The sequence below is a fragment of the Pelobates fuscus genome, chromosome 4 (genome assembly GCF_036172605.1).
Source record: "Pelobates fuscus isolate aPelFus1 chromosome 4, aPelFus1.pri, whole genome shotgun sequence".
Lineage (NCBI taxonomy): Eukaryota > Metazoa > Chordata > Amphibia > Anura > Pelobatidae > Pelobates > Pelobates fuscus.
The window spans coordinates 57,872,720-57,894,105 of record NC_086320.1 but is presented as its reverse complement, the minus strand read 5'-3'; the positions used below and the strand labels follow the sequence as shown (position 1 = coordinate 57,894,105).

The 21,386-nt window shown below is 43.1% G+C and overlaps 1 protein-coding gene across 1 annotated transcript in view; it reads right to left on the bottom strand.

Annotated features, from left to right (window-relative positions):
* The window catches only part of STK3 (serine/threonine kinase 3), a 219,529-nt gene that overhangs the window by 58,328 nt on the left and 139,815 nt on the right, over window positions 1-21,386 (bottom strand). Inside the window, exon 10 of the mRNA XM_063451213.1 lies at window positions 300-475. Within this exon, the coding sequence (XP_063307283.1) occupies window positions 300-475 (176 nt within the window). The remainder of the gene's footprint in view (window positions 1-299; window positions 476-21,386) is intronic.

The following is a 21,386-nucleotide window of genomic DNA, read 5'->3' as shown; positions in this document are numbered from 1 at the left end:
ATACATGTTAAGACCCTTTAACCTTTCCTGGTAAGTTTTATCCATGCAGTGTAGACATTCTGTCACCGGTATATGCATATTACCGGGAGTGAATGGGGTGGATCCACTGCTTCAGAATAGTCTTAGGAACAACTAAACCTACTATCTGATTAAATATATAAGAAACCTCTGGAAAGTGGTAAAGGTGCCAACAAGGTCAGTTATGGTATTTTAATCCTAAACAGATTTGACACGTGTATACTTAGTAATCTGTGTACCCCTTGTAAACGGTCTTTAAAAGTAATAATGAGAATACTCACAAAGTCAAAATCGCCATCTGGAGGAACCTTCCAGTTGTCGGGAAATGCGTTTTTAGATATATGGAATTGTTCATGTACATTTTGATTGCAATTCTCGTGAGGTTTGTTTTTGGAGTCTTGTTTGTCAAAGTAATCCATGAAGGATGGCCGTGGCACTTGTGGAGACGTTGCATTTCCTATGAGAATAAAGGAATAAATATTACTACTGCTGTATAAACCAACATGTATTGTACTAGAGGCAGGGCCGTCTTCAATGCAGGGCAAAAGGGGTAGCTGCCCCGGGCCCAGTTATTCCCGCTGGCCTCAACAATTTATTTGGGCCCCAAACTCTAAGGAGGCCCACCAGGTGGCCCATGCACTTAAGGCCACCTGGTGGGCTTCTATCAGCAGGGGCCCGGTCGGGTGCTGTGGTCCTTTAACAGCACAACCAGGCCCTTGCTTTTCGCAAAATGGGAAGAAGTGACTGCCGCGAGTCACTTCCTCCCATAAAGAGAGCAGCTGAGCAGGAGGGATCAGGAGGAGCAGAGCGGGAGTGAGGAGAAGGCCGTAAGGATGGGGGCTCCTCACTCCGATCAGCCTCAGGCACCACACTGGACCCCAGGGAAGCCACCCTCCAGCAAAATGTAGGAAACTGGAGGGTGGCTTTAAAAATGTTTTTACATGTGTTTATGTGCCTGTGTGTGTCAGTATGTCTGTCAGTGCTTGTATCTATGTATCAGTGTATGTGCCTGTGTGCGTGTCAGTATCTCTGTATATGTGCCTGTGTGCGTGCCAGTATCTCTGTATATGTGCCTGTGTGCGTGCCAGTATCTCTGTATATGTGCCTGTGTGCGTGCCAGTATCTCTGTATATGTGCCTGTGTGCGTGCCAGTATCTCTGTATATGTGCCTGTGTGCGTGCCAGTATCTCTGTATATGTGCCTGTGTGCGTGCCAGTATCTCTGTATATGTGCCTGTGTGCGTGCCAGTATCTCTGTATATGTGCCTGTGTGCGTGCCAGTATCTCTGTATATGTGCCTGTGTGCGTGCCAGTATCTCTGTATATGTGCCTGTGTGCGTGTCAGTATCTCTGTCAGTGTATGTCAGTTGTCTGTCAGTGTATGTGTGTGTCAGTTGTCTGTCAGTGTATGTGTGTGTCAGCTGTCTGTCAGTGTATGTGTGTGTCAGCTGTCTGTCAGCGTGTGTGTGTGTGTCAGCTGTCTGTCAGCGTGTGTGTGTGTGTCAGCGTGTGTGTGTCAGCTGTCTGTCAGCGTGTGTGTGTGTCAGCTGTCTGTCAGCGTGTGTGTGTCAGCTGTCTGTCAGCGTGTGTGTGTCAGCTGTCTGTCAGCGTGTGTGTGTGTGTGTCAGCTGTCAGCGTGTGTGTGTGTCAGCTGTCTGTCAGCGTGTGTGTGTCAGCTGTCTGTCAGCGTGTGTGTGTGTCAGCTGTCTGTCAGCGTGTGTGTGTGTCAGCTGTCTGTCAGCGTGTGTGTGTGTCAGCTGTCTGTCAGCGTGTGTGTGTGTGTCAGCTGTCTGTCAGCGTGTGTGTGTCAGCTGTCTGTCAGCGTGTGTGTGTGTGTGTGTGTGTCAGTTGTCTGTCAGTGTGTGTCAGTTGTCTGTCAGTGTGTGTCAGTTGTCTGTCAGTGTGTGTGTCAGTTGTCTGTCAGTGTGTGTGTCAGTTGTCTGTCAGTGTGTGTCAGTTGTCTGTCAGTGTGTGTCAGTGTATGTATTTGTGTGTGTCAGTCAGTGTATGTGTATCTGTAAGTTGTCAGTGTATGCATCTGTATGTAGTCATTGTATCTGTGTGTGTCAGTATGTCTGTCTGTGTATGTGTGTGCGCATCAGTATGTCTGTCAATGTATTTGTGTGTTAGTATGTCAGTCAGTTTTTATGTCTGTGTATCTGTAAGTAGTCAGTGTGTGTATCTGTGTATTTGCATGTGTGTCTAGAGGTGACTAGAGGTAGCAAACAAACACCATTGTGCTTTACTAGTCTACAAGTACAGCAGGAAAACTAGCACAGGAGATGGAATCCTGCAATAGCCGGAGACATGACTAAAGGCATCAAATATAGGTAGATGTTTCCATCCAAGGTAACAGCTGGTTATTGGTCTCTATAATAATAATAATAAAGTATTTTTTATAATCTTCAGCTGGATACATCTCTCTCAATTACATTTCTTTACAGAACTTAAAAGCAAAGATAACCACCAGCAACCTAATAATTAAGTAAGTTTACATACTTTTTTTAATCAAATGAAAAGATTGTATTTAAAGATGTGTATTTAAACACAACAGAAGTGATTAATATCACAGGTTCTCCACGGGGCTGTCAACACTATCTTCCATCAAGATGGGTGCAGGAAAGCAGACAAGTGCCGGCACACATCGCCAAAACAACATGCATGGGACACCACCTTCAAAGCAAACAGGATATTTAGTTGAGGACACGTTCACCTGTATTTGGATTTCTAGGATCTTGTCATTTTGATACAGAATTTGCAAGAGTTCTAGTTACAGTCCAAGCACTATAACAGTCTATGCTCCATGTATAGATTACGGTACAAGAAATGTATTGTCTCCATTCTGTCATTGACTTATAACTGCAGAGATTCGCAATTACTGGCACAGCTATGAACTCCCACATAGCTTTCAAGTTTTGCTCAGTAGATACACGTGAGATGAGTCTCCAACTCCCTGGGGGCTCTCTCACTCACATCTCCGAGACGACTTGTGCCATGGCTATGCACACACTTATCCCATATATTAAAAAATTACTGGAGCTATATGATAAACTGGTAGAAGCTGTGCTACAGATTCTATTAATGTTGCAACAGATAAACTAAATATCCCATAAACTTCTACTACAAGAGTTTTAGGGGATTATTTCAACAATCCTACTGAAAACAAAGTGAAACATTTGAAAATTCTCGATCACGCATCTATTATAATACACTCACTAATAATCATACAAAATAATAGTAATAGGGGGAAGCTTCTAAAATGGTTTTCAACTCTCTTGTCAACCATCTATAATCTGGCTTCCACCTCCTATGATTAAGGGAACAGGTTATCTAATTGCAGCTAAATCCAAAAACCACTACTCTCTACTAATTCTTCTTGACCTCTTTGCTGCCTTTGACCCTGTTGATCATGTCCTCCTCCTTCAAACTCTTCAAGCCCTCTGTGACATTGTCCTCGTGATTCACGTCCTCTCTCTCCTACTGTTCATTCAGTGTCTCCTTTTCTAATCTCCTCCCCTCGTCCTGCCTCGGTTGGAGTATCCCAAGGCTCTGTTTTTGGTCCCCTTTTGTTTTCTCTTTACACTGCCTCTCTTGGCAAATGTATTAATTCCTTTGGATACCGCTTCCACCTGTACACTGATGACACCCAGATATATATCTCTCTTCCCATGATCTCCGCACTGGTTGCCTTTTTTCCATCTTCTGATTGGTTTCACCTTTACGCTTCATGTCCAGTCTGCTGCCACATTCTGCTGATCCCACCTTAAAAACAATGCCCGTGTCCACCCATTTCTTACGCAATATGTTGCTACGGAGCTTGTTCATGCTCTAGTAATTTCTTGCATTGATTACTGTAGTTCTTTCCAAATTGTTCTCTCCAGAAGCCATACTGTCTCGTTACAGTGAATAATGAATGCTGCCGCTAGGCTGATTTTTCTCTTCTGTCACTCCCCGCCCTATTTTCAGTCCTTACATTGACTTCCTCTATCCTACAGGAGTCAATTTAAAATACTAACTCTTACCTATAAAGCTCTAAACAACGCTAGCCCCTGTTACATGTCTTCACTAATTTGTAGGCATGCTTCTTGTCTTTCACTGAGCTCTTGCTCCCTTGCTGTTAACTTGGGCTTGCAGGGCTTCTTGAGTGTGACTCGAGAACTGCCTGACTACCTCCATCAGACTCTCCCCTAGTCTTCAATCATTAACAAAGTTCCTAAAAACCCATATCTTCAGGATAGCTTACGGTCTCCCTGAGAAATGTGTAAACCTGTCTCTTGCTCTCTTTTCAAGGGCCACACTCCACCCTCATCCTCCAGTTCTGCTACTTTTCCACCTTGTTGTTTGGTTGCTATCCCCCTCCATGCTCTTCTTATTGGGTTTTGATACTCCACCTCCTCTAGGCTGTGCGCTCGTTTAAGCTGGGTCCTCAACCTATTGTTCCTGTAACATTTTGAAATGGTCTCATTTATTGTTAAATTTCCACCATTTATAAAAATTGTAAAGCTCTGCGGAATAAGTTGGCGCCATATAAATGCCAAAAATAGTAATACATCACTTTTTCTTTTACATAATATATTTTTAGTCTATATGAGAATATGAGTGAGGAAAGACGCCAACGCCTACTGAAATGGCAATATTTTACAACCTGAATGAAAACATTTACAACACACACTATGTATAAAAGAAAAGAAAAAAAAAAAAAAAACACAGCAGTGCTCAACATGTTGTGCTGTTAAATCTAAAACCCAGTAACGCAGTGTATAGAGCTTGTACAATTCCCAGATTTTACTATTAACATGACGTAAAGTCATGATTTTATTAAAGACACGGAGGCGAGTATTATGCATATCTCTTTCTTTATTACTCTCAGCAGCAAAGAAATAGAGATAAATAAATAACTGAAATGAACAAAAAAATATACAGTGCTCAAGCAACCAATCACATAACACAGGAAGTGACTATAATATGCTTGAAGCACCCACAATCCCCCTCTTTCTTGCGGATAACTAAGACCAAAACGTAGAAAAATTTAACTTCAGCTAACGTAGCCAACAGCATCTCCAACATGGAAATCACGAGAAATTCAGGCCAAAGGAGACATAGAAAAAATATGGTAATATCTGGGCTCCAAACTGTATGTGCATACCGACAATCCAGTAAATCACTAAGTCAAGCCCAACTCCTCACACCCAAAATATGTTAATATATCAAGCGGTAGCATAAACGTATTTCACCAATACATATAATGTCAGATACTGAAACATTAGAACCAAAACTTCCAAAAGAGAACTTACCATACTTACCTACCATAACAGCCAATTTCCAACCACAACCGGGTGGGTGGGAATAATACTCGCCTCCGTGTCTAATAAAATCATGACTTTACGTCATGTTAATAGTAAAATCTGGGAATTTTATTAAAGACACGGAGGCTCCTATTATGCAAGTGCAAAGCTTAGAAACCACTTGAGATGCAAAATGGTCAATCGGCTTGAAGTAGAAATCACGAAAAGTCGATTCCCGTGACCAATCCGCTGCACGTAGAATATCTTCCAAGCGGCAGCCCATAGCCGAAGCCTTGGAGGCCATAGCTCCACGGACTGAATGAGGGGTGAATCTGGACGTATCGATCCCGGCCAGAGTCAACAACTCCCGTACCCATCTTGCCAACGTAGGGGTAGACACCGGAAGGTGTGGGGCTCGAAACAAAATGAACAAGGGGCATAAATCCGGGTTCGTAACGGTCGAGTAACCTCCAGATAGGCCTGAAGGCATTCAACTGGACAGAGAGCAGGATTATCCTGGAATCTAGGGTAGACGAACACCGACACCCTCTTACAAGAAATCAAACATAACAGCATGACCACCTTAGCCGACAGCTGTTTCAGTGTCAGATCTTGATTTGGATACCAAGATGACAAAAATCGTAGAACCACATTCACGTCCCAAAAGGCAGTGAATCTCGCACAGGGTGGTCTAGCGAGACGAATCCCTTTGAGTAGCCGGCAAACGAAGGGGTGACGCCTTACAGGCGAACCATCCAAACCTTGATGCCCAGCCGATATAGCGGATCGGCATAAATTAATGGTGCAATAAGCCTTCCCAGATTCAAACATCCCAGTAAGGAATCCCATGATCATATGCAAAGGGGCAGATATGGGATCCACTGACCGTCCCACGCACCAACTAGACCAGATTCGCCAGGCGGATCGGTATGCCACTCGAGTACCTGGTGCCCATGCATTGTCGAGGAGGTCGAGAGTTGATTGCGGAACTCCCGCGATAGTCCAGGGTCCCCTGAAAGGGGCCATGCCATCAGACGTAGAAGGCCGCGGTCCACTAACTCGTGCGAGTTGCCATCCGGATCCCTCAGGAGATTCGGGAAAATTGGTATCAGTCGTGGGTAATCTGCGGTCAACTCCAGTAACCGAGGGAACCAAGGTCGAGACCGCCACAGTGGCGCGATCAACACCAACGAGCAGCCGTGTCGAGCCAGTTTCGACAGCGTGCGAGCTATCAGATTGAACGGGGGAAAGGCGTAAAGTCGAGCATTCCGCCATTCCTGAAGGAACGCATCCGTCGCCGCCGCAGCCGGATCTGGTCTCCAACTGAAAAACTTGGACACTTGCGTGTTGAGACGGGACGCGAAAAAGGTCCATTTCGAATGGGCCCCAAATTAGATCCAATCCCTGGAAGACCGCAGCGTGTAAGTGCCAATCTCCAGAGTCTTTCAAGTAGCGCGAGTTCCAATCGGCCGTTGTGTTGTCTAGTCCCGGTATATGTTCCGCCTGCACGGAAATGTTGTTGCGAAGGCAGAACCGCCAGAAATCTTTCGCCATGAGAGCTAGCATGCGCGATTTCGTGCCTCCCAGGTGGTTGATGTAACGTACCGCTGACACGTTGTCCATCCTGAGCATCACGCAACAATTTGCACGTTCTGGTGTAAGGCTGCGAATAGCGAATGACCCTGCCAATAGTTCCAGGCAATTGATGTGGAGTGTTTGTTCTTGATCTGACCATCTGCCTCCGGTAGACGCGGTACCACAACGTGCACCCCAGCTGCGTAAGCTGGCATCGGACTCTATCACGACGTCCGGGATGGATCCGAATATGGCTCTCCCGTTCCAGGCGTCCATGTGGGCCAGCCACCATGTCAATTCGCCTCTGGACTCGTCGTCCAGCCTCACGCTCATCTCATAAGATTGGCCTGCGCGCAAGTGAGAGCCCTTTAATCGTTTAAGGGCCCGATAATGGAGAGGCCCAGGAAATATCGCCTGTATTGAAGCAGCCAAGAGGCCGATCACCCTCGCCAGATGCCGGATAGAGGTCATCTGCACGTAACGTACGTCTGGTCTCCTTCTTGATGGCCTTCATCTTGGACTCCGGAAGGAATAGGAACTGTTGGATGGAATCCACTGTAAACCCCAGGAATTCTATCGATTGGGTGGGATCCAACGCCGATTTTTCCCAATTGATGAGAAAACCTAGATTCTGGAGTAAGGACGTAGTCCATGAGACATGAACCCGTAATTGCTGTTTTGATTGGGCCATCAGCAAGATGTCGTCTAAATATATAATCAGACGCACTCCACGGCTCCAGAGGAAGGACACTACCGGCTACATGACCTTGGTGAAGCACCAGGGGGCCGAGGATAGTCCGAATAGCAGACAAGTAAACTTCCATTGTCTCCCTTTCCAGGGGAACTGGAGGAAATCTCTGTGGTCCGTGGTTATAGGAACCGTAAAATAAGCGTCCTTGAGGTCCAGTTTGGCCAGCCAGTCGGACTCCTGTAGGAGGTCTTGAAGACAATGGATGCCTTCCATCTGGAAATGACGATATTGAAGAAAGGCGTTGAGGGGGCGGAGGTTGATGACTGGACGCACACCTCCTCCTTTCTTCGGGACCAAAAAGAGGTTGCTCGTAAACCCCGGTTGAGTAAGCGGGACCTCTTGTATTGCACCCTTGGTGCGAAGTTCCGTGATCTCCGAGGAGATCAATTCTTCTTGATCTTGAGCGAGTGACAGTTCCCTGGGGACAGAGAGCTGAACAGGCATGGACACAAAGTCTATATGGTAACCCCGCACTGTTTGGAGAACCCAAGCATCTGTTGTCAAGGCAGCCCACGCCTCGTAAAACTAGGCCAACCTGCCCGCCATCCGCTCTTGCGTATGAGGGAAAAAAGGGGTACTCACTATAAGGGCGTCTGCCGGACGAGGCACCTCTCGGGTAGCAGGAGTTCCAGGGTCTCCCTTTGGAGGGGAAGAACGGAGCCGGTCTGGGCTCCTGGAAAGTCCTTGAAGGGAAGAAGGAGCCTCTCTGAGCTCTAAACAAACCCCGGAATCCCCGGCCGGGTGGACGGCTCCTGCTGCACCCGGCCCCTCCAAAAACTCGAGGGGAGAACACCCTCTTCATGTTAGCTTGGGCCTTATCAATGGCGGTGAAAGATTTTACATAAGACCCCAAGTCTTTGACAAAATTGTCGCCAAACAACATCCCCTCAGCAGAGGAACCTGGTTCTGCTATGGCCATGCTAGCCAGTTTCGGGCCAATTTTTAGCAGGATTGCTTTCCTGCGCTCAGCGGATACGGCCATGTTGGAATTGCCTAGCAGGCAAATGGCACGCTGTACCCAGCCAATCACCACATCCAGATCAAGCTCCGACTCACCCGCTTTGGCGGCTTCCAACACCTCATAGGCCTTAGACAGTGGACTAAGAGTGTCCATTATCTTGTCCTGGCAGTTTCTCAGGGAAAAATCTAGGCCCTTCTTCTGTTTCCAACCCGACTTATTAAGAAATTGTGCAATCTGAGGGTCGACCTCGGGCGTCTTACACGCCGATCATGGGACTGAGGGTCTAGGGCATTCCGCACGCAGCTTACTGCGACCCTCTTTAGAGAGTGGCGTGCGCATCCTGTGCGCAATATAGCGGGCAATATGCTCGGGTGGGTCCCACTCAGCTGAGCGAGGATGACGCAGGTCATCCGGATCAAACAGGGGGTTACCCTGCGGATCCAGAAGCAGCACACCGCCGCTCGCCCCCTGGGCAGCAACACCCTTAGCAGGAATAGCGCCCCCAGTACGGGATGCTACGGCAGGGGGAGCTCTCTCCTCCGAGGCGGCCTCATCATAAGAGGCATAATCCATTTCCTCATAGTCCTCCTCCTCACTCCGGTCGCTCTCTGACCTTTCTTCACGGGATCCAGCCCGTTTCCATGATCTGGACGTTTTTGCCTGGCATGGGGCTCTTTTGCGCGGTGGTAGCGCGCCATCTGTGACTGCCTCAGGCGAGTCCGTCAGGGCAGGTATAACCTGCATCATGGAGTGGGAGGAGAGGTGTTTGGCCTTCACCTTGGCCTTACGGGCAACAGGTGAGGCAGGGGTAGGGGCAGGACCCGCTCCCAGTAGGGTAGGGGTAGCCACCTGGGGCAACAAGAGAGACTGCGCTAGAGTCTGGGAAAAGGAGGAGGACATAGCCCCCATAGCGGAGGCGAGCGCTCTCTGGAGAGAAGACGCCATGGTGGAGTCCAGCAGGGCTTGGAACTCCTCAGACACGGTTTGTTCCTCATCAATGTGGCCCTCAGGGCCATCACCCTTGTCTTGCATGATTGCAGGTGAGGAATAAAAATGATTGGTAAAAATGACAGGCAATCTGAAATAAAATAGAGACAGAAATATAAGTATTCTGGAGAAGCAAAGGAAAGGTGGTCAGGGTTTATTAACCCAAAAAGGGGACAGTACAGAAGGAAGGAATCAGGAATGAAAAGTGAATGGAAATGAATGCAAATGAATGCACAGTAAAGTTCATATAACACAGGAGTAAATGACACAATTCAAAATCATAAACCTACACCACAGTGGTGTGTCCAGAGAGAGGAGAGCAGGCACTGGGTGCCTGCAGGAGTGACCCGCCAGCGGAACGAGATCGGGACGAGGAAGATGGCCGCCGCACGAGGCAGGGAGGTGAGACAGCCGGAGAGAGTGGGGGAAGGGGCGCGCGGCCCGACCTTCACACACTCGGGAGCCGCCGCCGAGCTAAACAGAGGCTCACCGGCGTGTGCCCGAAGAGGGTCGGGTGCAGGGGGTTCCCCACGACCACCCGCAGCATGCGGCAGAGTGAAAGGGCGGGCGGCGGTACTGCCGTGCGCGGCAATAACAGCCCCCAGGGGAGCACACCACAGGGGACCAAAGTAAAACAAAACGGACAGGAGAACGAATTCAAATTAAAAGCAGTAGGCTCCCAATAAGCCCAAGGGCTAAACTCAGGAGCAAACAATGAATAAACACAAGAAATCAGTATAACACAAAGCAACACTAAGCACAGAGCAGAAAATGTGTACTTAACTGGTCTGACAGCAGCAAAGAAAGAGGGGGATTGTGGGTGCTTCAAGCATATTATAGTCACTTCCTGTGTTATGTGTTTTTTTTTGTTCATTTCAGTTATTTATTTATCTCTATTTCTTTGCTGCTGAGAGTAATAAAGAAAGAGATATGCATAATAGGAGCCTCCGTGTCTTTAATACAATCTGAAATTGTGTGGAGACTCCCAAAGCACAGCTAAAGCACGACATTCTACTGTTAACAACAGTTACTGACTGTACAGTTCAGGAGAGCCGCATGTAGAGAATAGTCCTGTACTGCTAATTAATATCATTTAGCTAGAATGGCTAAGAGTTTCAAGCTTAACTTTAACTACCGTATTTTTCGCTCCATAAGACGCACTTTTTTCCCCCTCAAAAGTGAGGGGAAATGTCTGTGCGTCTTATGGAGCGAATATGAAGCTTTACTTACCTGTCTTGCAGCGTTGGCCGGCAGCACAGGGCGCACCACGGTAGTGGAACTTGAATTTCATGTTCCGGTTTCCGGCGGGACTGAAAGGAAGTGTGCACAAGCTGAGTGCGCACTTCCTTTCAGTCCCGCCGGAAACCGGAACATGAAATTCAAGTTCCACTACCGCGGTGCGCCCTGTGCTGCCGGCCAACGCTACAAGACAGGTAAGTAATTATGGGACAAGGGGAGGGGGACAGAATGGGAGAGAAGAATATGGGGAGGGGGATGAAGTCTATGGGGAGGGGGGGGATGAAGTCTATAGGGGGGGATGAAGTCTATGGGGGGGATGAAGTCTATGGGGGGGATGAAGTCTATGGGGAGGGGGGGATGAAGTCTATGGGGGGGATGAAGTCTATGGGGAGGGGGTGGATGAAGACTATGGGGAGGGGGTGGATGAAGCCTATGGGGAGGGGGTGGATGAAGCCTATGGGGAGGGGGTGGATGAAGTCTATGGGGAGGGGGTGGATGAAGTCTATGGGGAGGGGGTGGATGAAGTCTATGGGGAGGGGGTGGATGAAGTCTATGGGGAGGGGGTGGATGAAGTCTATGGGGAGGGGGTGGATGAAGTCTATGGGGAGGGGGTGGATGAAGTCTATGGGGAGGGGGTGGATGAAGTCTATGGGGAGGGGGTGGATGAAGTCTATGGGGAGGGGGTGGGTGAAGACTATGGGGAGGGGGTGAGTGAAGACTATGGGAGGGGGGACACTATGGGACAGGGGGGAAAAAAAATATTCTGTACAAACTGTCCCATAGTAAGAAACACTATGGGACAGTTTGTTCAGGGTTTCTTCCTCTAAAAACTAGGTGCGTCTTATGGTGAGGTGCGTCTTATGGAGCGAAAAATACGGTAAATGTTTAATACATACAGAAGTACGATAACTTACTGCTTAAAATATGTGTTAGCCAACCTATTGTATAGACCAGTGATACTTATTCTCTCTCTCTCTCACCACTATATAATCTGTGCTCTGCAGTCAGATACATTGCACAAATTCTTCATCTTCCCGGATGGTTAAATTGTTCCTAGTATTTTCCACAAATACTGAAAGGACTTAATAGTCCTCCTTATAAAAGACACTCATGTTTTAAAGATACTGCTACGGCTAACACAGCATCACTGATTCGGAAACCACTTTTTAGATGCTATCTTTTTCCTGCATGACAGGCTAGCATCTTTCCAGGCTCCTCCAAACAATGCTAGCTTCACCCCAACATCACGTAATACATATTTTGGGACTGTATTCCTTTGCAGGCTTACGAGCCATTTATCCAAACATGAAATCTCCACATTATGAACTTTCAACTGCCTTTCACATCTCAATGCTTCTTATTAGACACATTCCCTCAAACCATTTGGGCTCCATATAGATCGAGTTGCAAACAATAATAATTCCAAGACTCTGGATGCCTTCTACGCCTCTAGAGCTTGACTCGATGCAGAAAACTCAGAAGTGAAGATGAATATGACTCTAAATCTCCAGGGCTCCATCAATAAGAAATACAACATTAAAGTTAGGAGCAATACAACTTCTAGACTAGACTCGCTATTTGTCGCTACCCAATGGATCAACCCTGCTTCCCTCTCCCCCATGGCACTTTTGTTGGATTTTTCTATGTCTATACAAACACTTGATGGCACACATATACTGTAATATGCCTAAACCACAACTGTGGAACTATTCTACTTTGAGCCATCTGCGGTCAGGTTGTAGCATATTCCATTGTTTGCTTAAATGCCAATATAATCAAAACATGGAAAATAAACAAATAAATGACAGAAGGTTTATCTTTAGTAAGATGTGTCAAAAAAGAATCCATGAATATTCAAGGGTTGTTTGTATTTTCTTTTTATCAACAACACCAGAACAATACCAGTGAATCTATGAAATATTTATCCACATTTTGTACTCATGCCAAAATGTCAACATCATTCAAAATCAGGGAGAGATCTGCAGAAAATCACATTGAAAACTCTGACTGATTTATTATTCAGCTGAGCAAAAGTGATAATCTCAATGTCCTACGCCTCCCACGTGAGAGACCGTTCAAAGCAATTTTCCATAACTCACTATGTCTTAGTGAGTCTTTATTGGAAGGCACAGAGCTTGCTTCTCCAAATACCTTTTAACACTGTACGAAATGATCAGGGGAATGTGGTTAAGACAGTATGCCCAAAGCAAACACAAATTAAAAGATTCTTTTAGATGGAGATCTGGATGGAGATCTGGAAAGCCTTGTACAGTTTACCGCTGCTCGTGGGTAATGGGGCACCCCAGGCACACATGTATGCTGCAATGTGTAAGTTAGGTTACAGTGAGTAATTATGCGTTTGTTTCTTATATCAATAATGCATGTCTACATGCCTATACTTTCTGCCTCTCTCTCTCGACCTACAGCTTCCCTTTTTTTGTTCCAATAACACAGCTGTACACGACAACAATGATATTCAGCTGTCATTCTGTCATTTCGGCAGGAGAATCCCTTGCTGTGCCCATAAAGCAATGCTTATGGTATAAGCTCAAATGTGAGTATTTTATTTATTTTGCCTTTCTAATTTTGAATTAACTAGTTTTGTTAACATACTTTTAATATACCACCTATATAACGCATAAAAAAAACTAGAATGGATTTTATTCAATCTGGTTCATCAGAGCTTGCAGAAGTGCTTTATGGGTAACTGCATATCCTCTGCATTAAACACTTTAGTAATGCCTTATGGTTTACTGCCTCACTCTAGAGGTCAAAGCAAAATGGAATGCTTGGATTCAAGAATGGCGACTGCTGCGCATGCAAACCATGTGCCTCAATGGCGAACTTAAAGGAGGAGGATTGGCACAGCAGCAAGAAAAAAAGACAAGGTTAATGGATTTTCAGCTCGAAGGGCTTTAAGGGCTTGTCCAACCAAAAAAAAAAAAAAAAGTGTTTCATAAATACTTTCTGGTTAGATTAACCCTTATTGTGCTGGTATCCCTCCCTCCCCTTTTTATTCTCCTTTGCAATAATAATAAAAACAAAAAGGTTTCACCTGTGAAATGACAATAACATTTTGAATGCAAACCACCTAATGATGGCTGATGCCTCTTCCTGCAGGCAGGTGCTGTATATGTGCAATGTAAAAATACATAATTATGGAGGAGCCATCACTGTTGGCTTGTAAAATTGTCAGAGATTTGCCTGGAGGGTGTAATGATGGGGAATGCACAAGCAGCATGATTCTCTCTATGTGGGCGTCAGGAGAGCCTCGTGTTTCGTTAGGCAGTAAAAGCTGACGTGCTACAACCACACTACTGCGCAGCATTTGTATTCAGCAGACAGTAAGCAAGGAACAGAAAAGCAGTATATGCATTCTTAGTTTAGTTTTAGTCCAGATCAAAATGCCTATACATATCCGAGATTTATGCAAGACGGTATCGAAATAGTAACATCACATTAAAACATGCAATCCAAAAATACTGACTCATGTAATGCAAAAACAATCTGCAAAGAAATGATTTAATGATGGCATCCTAAATTACTACTTAAAGGGACACTATAGTCACCAGAACAATTACAGCTTAATGTAGTTGTTCTGGTGACAATAATCATTCCCTTCATGCATTTTCATGCAAACACTGCATTTTCAGAGCAACGGCGGACCCACGTGGCGCTGGAAATAAGGGGAGTTTTATTAACTTTTAAGGAGGCTACGGCAAGCCACCTAAACGGTGGGTTTTGCACTATAGGGTCAGGACTACATGTTTGTGTTCCTGACCCTATAGTGTTCCTTTAATTCATAAACTACTCTGCAGACGTATAGATTCCGCTTTGAATTAGAAAATATATATATATGAAACAATGAACACACACAGAGTCTGGCATCAGAGTACTTTCCATGTTGCTGTTGAACTTAAAGGAGCACTATAGTGCCAGGAAAACAAACCCGTTTTCCTGGCACTATAGGGTTAATAAGTCCCCCACTCCCGAGCTGGATTGCAAAATGTAAAAAATATTTTTTTCTGAAATGACTCACTACAATTTGCTATTAAGCAATTTAAGAAAATAAAGGTAATTTGCAACTGTTCTTTTTTAATCAATAATCTTTATCGTATATATTTTTTTATACATAAACATACATACACATTCAAAAAGCATTCAAACAAGACTATCGTAATAATATCTTGTACATAAGAGCAAACAGTTACTGTTATCCTATCCTATATACAACATATAGTCTGACAAAAACTTTGAATATAACAAAACAAACATTCATTGCCAAGTCACAGGGAGGAAAGTCAGTTACCATAAATTACCATAAATTAGAACTAGATCGTACGATCACTTCTAGTCAGTTTGATGGAGCGATATATAGATCAAATTATAGATTTTTACATTTGTTTCTCCAACTCTGAATAGAAGTTCTATTTAGTTTAGACTTCTCGTTAAGCCATTTTAATCCTCCTTCCATACTATACTGGAATAAAATGTGGCTCTTTAGGTTTAACCAGCTTATAGAGTTTTTTGATTTCCAATGTCGTGCTAGAGGGAGTTTCGTGGCTACAAAAAAGAATGAGTTGACATCAATGCATTATTTGGAGATAACTTCGGCCAATTAAAATGTAAGACCCCTATTTCAGGTTTTTGCTCTATTTTGAAACTCCCTAAAATCTGAAGTTTATCAAATGCTATTTTCCATATATTAGCCGCAACTGTACAACCCAACCACATGTGAAGATAATCTCCCCCCTCATTATCACATCTCCAACACAAGCAATTAGAATTAGGGGTAAACAAATTCACTGAGGAGGGATACATGTACTAAAAATTGATCACTTTATATTGATTTTCAAGTAGGTTTCTGCAATGGAAATCTATATAGTTTTTTTAATGGCCGCGAGCCATATGTATATCAAGTAGTTTATTCCATTTCTCTATGTTCTGCTGAGCATCTCCTCGTTCTATACAGGATGTTAAAAGATAGGCGGTTGACATGACTTTTGGTACTAATTGCTCACAAAATATATTTTTTAAAAGGCCCAATTTGTGTTTGTCACCACTTGCTACTGTCTTCTGTAAGAAGCCCTTGATAATTGGAAAAGCAAAAATGTCCTTTTAACCTGCCAAATGAATACTATGAAGAGATACTCCTCTGAGCCAAACTTACCCAGCTTTCAGGTATTTGAATAGGGAGATGCCTAAATATGTACAGCCATTTGGGGATAATATACGCTTTGACAGTATTTATCCATGAAACCCAGGATACATTTTTATTTTTCAATCCTTTTAGAACATGGTTCTTCTCCTTTAGTAGGGTCAGGAAATTTAGTTCCAAGATGTTGCCCACCTCTGGAGAGATCTTAATCCCCAGGTAGGTAAACTCTTCCGTCCAAAGACAGTCAAAGAGTTGACACAACTGTTTTTTTTTGTTTTGTTTTTTAAGTTTTCTATATTGAAAGCCATAACACTTGTTTTGTTGGAATTCAGTTTATAATTCGATATTTCAGAATATTCGAAGATTGCGTCCATTAGGGCGGGCAGAGACTCCACAGGGTTCGTAAAAGTCAAGAGGATGTCATCGGCATACATGCTGATGTTATATTCTCTCTGTGGTAGTAAATATCCACCGATATTTCAATCTGCTCTTTTACGAATTGCCAAGAAGTGGATTGGTAATAGATACAATAATGGAGACAGTGGGCAACCCTGCCTAGCTCATGTCCCCAGATTAAACCAGTCAGCACATATGTTTTGCCCAATGGTTCTAGCAATAGGGGCACTATCCAGAGCTCTTATAGCCCTGCAGAAAAGAATGCCAAAGTCAAACCTATCTAAACACAGCATCATAAATCCCAAGTCCACCCGGTCAAAAACTTTTTCTGTGTCTAATACAGTGATGACTAATTCTTTATGTTCTTTCTTAGCTATATCGAGAATATCAATTATTCTTCGGATGTTATTTATAGACTACCGGGGACAAACCCTATTTGGTCCTTAGAGATAACTCGAGCAATAATCTGCTTAAGTCTGCCCGCCATGATGGACACAGAAATGTTAGCATCCGTATTAATAAGGGATATCGGTCTATAGTTGTTGTTTTTTTAGGAGCGTTGGGTCTTTACCCTGCTTAAGAATAGGAAGGATGTTGGCGGCCAAAAATTCTGCTAGGAATTTAGACTGGTTAATAAAATCATTAAACGCTGGTGTCAATTCGGGAGCTATTTTTTCTTTCAGAGTTTTATAAAAGTGAGCATCAAAGCCATCCGGACCAGGGGCTTTCTAATTGTTTTAGTGCACCGATAGCCCTAGTTACCTCATTCAACTGGATGGTTTTGTCTAGAAATACTTTCTGTCCTGAGCTGATATTAGGGATTTGTACACCTTGCAAGAATTGATCTACAAGGATTAGTCATTTTGGAGCAGTCATATAATGAATTATAATAGCTATTAAAACTACGACCAATCTATTTGGGAGATCTATAGATCTAGTTGAATTATTTTATCCAACCTATTCTCCGCAGATTGTTTTTTAAATTTATTTTTAAGCATTTTACCTACTCTATTATTTTTATTACATACCACTATTGTTTAAATTTTTCTAGATTATCAGAAATTCTGGTCATATTAAGTTCATTTAGCCGATCCCGGACCTGTCTAATGCTTTCAGCGCCTTCTTTCGTGGGTCTATTCTTGTTATTTTGTTATAATTTGTATAAAGCAAGATGCATATCGGCTAAGGTGCTCCCTCTCATTTTGTTTTCATGAATGCCCAGTTTAATCAAATGCCCCCTTTTTACAGCTTTGTATGCTATCTATCTAATGCCCGGATTTGCTTGCTTATTTTCCAAAAAAATAGAAACCTGCCATCTGATTAATATTTTCTTTATTATTTTCGCTGCTCAGGAGGGCCTCGTTCATTCTCCACTGTCTTGAATCTCTCTTCCGAGTATCCTCTATTTCCCATTTGACTATGTTATGGTCTGACCAATGAATTGTCTTTATAAAAAATTTAACACAATTAACTAATTTAATATCAACTAGCATATCAATTATTGCTTAAGAACAATGTCTATAGGAAAAATGAGAAAAGTCATAAGCTTGGGGGTGTAACAATCTCCAAACATCATATAAGGCTGCCTTTTTCAAGAGAGTGGAGAGGGCCCTAGCCCTCCGGAGCAGCGCACCATTCATCTGTTCACCTGATGGAATACGCTTATCCCATTCAGTATCCATTACACAATTGTAGTCTCTGGCAATTCTCAATCTGCCCTTAGCTATCTGTTCTATTTTCTCAATGATACCCCTCCCAAAGGTCACTTGCCCGATATTCGGTGCATATATATTGACTAGAGTGTAAAGGTCATTATGAAGTTTGCATATTAAAATAATGTATCTAGTCTGCGGGTCACACTCCTGGTGTATACTCTCATAAGAAAATCCCTATCCGACTTCACCCAATGGGTCTCTTGTAAGAAGTATACCTGCATTTTTTCTTTTTTAATCAGTTCTAAGAAAGCTGTACTTTTATAAGGGCTATTGAGACCTTTGGTGTTCATAGTAAGCATTCTAACCATCTTTCGTTAAGTAAGAATCTGACTTAATCCCGGTGAGTGGCTTAAACAATACATAACATACAAAAAAAAACCGCATAGGGTCAACAAAGAACCTGTGCCCGAACCCCACTATCCATGTCCCCATACATGGATACCCTGCATACATACCCTGTATGCACAAAAAAGACTACAACCCGTAGCGACTCTATACTAGGAGGCGCTGTAAAAGGTTTAGACCAACAGAGGCAGTAACTCATGTTTCATGTTATATTACAAAGTGGTATAAAACAAGAAAGATAGTAGAAAAAGAAAAAAAAAAGAAAAACTGTTACATTTCAGAATATACTATTATCCAGAATGAATATATAAAAGAAAGAGAAATTAAAAAAAAATAATAATAAAGTATGCATACATGAAAATAAAAAAAATAAAAAAAACAAGGCTATTAGTTCATTTTTATGCTGGATTACAAAATGTTCTTATCACAAAAGTGGCAGATGGCTTCAGTGTGGAAATTAAAATAGACCAGTTCTAACACTCTAAAATGTTCTTTAGCCTGTTGACAGCAAAATGGGTTGGGGGATTGCTCTGTAATAAATGTCCAAGCTCTCTGGCATTCAAGCAGTTACTCATATCTCAATTGAATATATTGCATTTATGTTTGAGGCATTTTTTATTTTATTTAATTTATTTATTTTTTTAACAACATCTGAGCCCATGCCTGCAGGAAGCCTGTGAAAGACATTGGTCATGCAAAATCCAGTAATAATGTATATTTTCTCTATACTAAAATAACTGCAGAATATTAAAGAGCTGACATCATCTGTCACGGAAAAAAAAAAAAACTTTTAAAAGAAAAAAAACAACACACATTAATATACACTAAACTGCTTACTTAAAGGAATAGTAAGAAAACCATGCTGCAACTCTGTCATGTGTTTTTCTTTTGTTATACCCCTCGTATCTTAATGATTATATTCCCCTCTTTGCCATTTTGCCTTTAGGTTTATGCTTTCTCATTTCTTCCTTGCACCGGATCTTAATATCTGGGAGCAGCCATTTTGTTCTCCTCTGTCCATTAAGCCTGCCGTATGACTTCTGTGAGATTCTTATGACAGATTGATCGTGGGTAAATTAGCTTAGTAACTGAAATTGAACTTTGCTAAGAGGATTGCTTAAGTCACCAGGACACTTCATCTCAATGAAGTGGTCTGGGTGCAGTGACCCTGTAGTTTTAGCTCTGTAATGTAAAATTCCCATGAGAAGCATTTGGATATGTGCGTGACACTTGCTGCGCAGGTACATCCGTTCCCAATGCTCATCTCAATCATTTCAATAAAACATTTCTAACATATGTTCATTTACATTTATTATAAATATCTTCATGCTGATCTACTCATATCCCAACTACGTCTGTTGGCAATTGTTACATTGAACATAGAAACATAGAAACATAGAATGTGACGGCAGATAAGAACCATTCGGACCATCTAGTCTGCCCAATAATGCTCACATTTCAGGGAGCACTGCACAGCTTTTGGGAGCATTATTTGCTATTATATGAAATATTAGCATTATTGTATGTGTACTCATGACTGTGTTGGCAATGCATATCTGTGGCTATGTATCTCTGTGAGCATATGTTTGGAGGGAGCTTAATGTCTGTGGGTTGGTGCCTGTGTTATGAGAGCGACTGTGGCAGAGTGGTTGTGTGTGAGGGGTAAGACATGGTGACAGTGTGTGTGGGAGTGATGTGACAGGGTGTCTATGCGTGTGTGTCTATGTGTGTGTGTGTGTGTGTGTGTGTGTGTGTGCGCGTATGTGTGTGTGTGGAGTGGGGGTGATTTAACATGGTGTCTGTGTGTGTGTGGGGGGTGATTTAACATGGTGTCTCTATGTGTTCTGTGGGTGATTTAACATGGTGTCTCTATGTGTGTGTGAGTGTGTGAGTGTGGGGGGGGAGGTGGGGTGGTGATATGACATGGTGTCTATCTGTTTTTGGGGTAGGCGATGAGGTGACAGAGTGTCTGTATGTGTGTAGTTGTATATATCAGGTTTTGTGTGTACTGGCTATTGCAGGAAGTCTCACAAGTAAAACAGTCCAACAATACAGCACTGCCTCGCAGCATTCTAGTTGCAACAGAATGCTCATTCTACAAATACATCTGCTATTAAAGTTATAGTCTCTACACATCTCATTTTGAAACCGCTTAGCTTTAAAACACTAATTCACACATTGCAATATTTGACCTATAATTTCCAAAACATTGCTGGCATGCTAGACCTACAAGCACATATATAATTAGAATTCTTAATAAATAAATCTATTTTGCCATAGCTGTGTCAAAATACACATGCATACACAAAAGTCACAATCACATGGAATCTCTGAAAAATCTCAAATCGATCGAAGGATCTAAGTCATAACTTTGAGATGTATAGATTGATCGGAAAACTTTTACTAGTTCACCAACAGTGATGGTGTTGGGAATTGTACTTTTACATTAGGTTCCCTTCTGTTGTAAGAAACATTTTTACTTATTTTGTGCAGGAAAGTCTTTGTTTTCCAACTACAACTGGGCTAAACCATATTAATAAGGAGAACAGGGCTAGGCATCCCAGATGTACCAGATGTTGTGGACATCTCCCATCCTGATATATCCTGATATATCACATCACATTCTATTATGAAATCAGCACACATGTCAAAGCCATAATATCTGCTCCAGTGGCAGAATTGCTTTTCTCTAGGTGTTAGAAAAGAAAACACATCATTTTACCGTGTAATTTGTCTCTGAGGAGTTCTAGTTTGCAAACAAAAGCCACTGGGAGAAATGGTATCAGAAGCAGATTTTGGGTCTGTGATGGAAAATTCCATGTAGGACTTACAAAGTACAAAACATTCCCTTCCTGTGTGCAAATCTGAGGACTATGACAACAGCAGAGTATTAAGCAGACGTTATTAAACCCACCAGAAGCACAACAAAACAAGACAAATATGCTTCAGAAAATAAA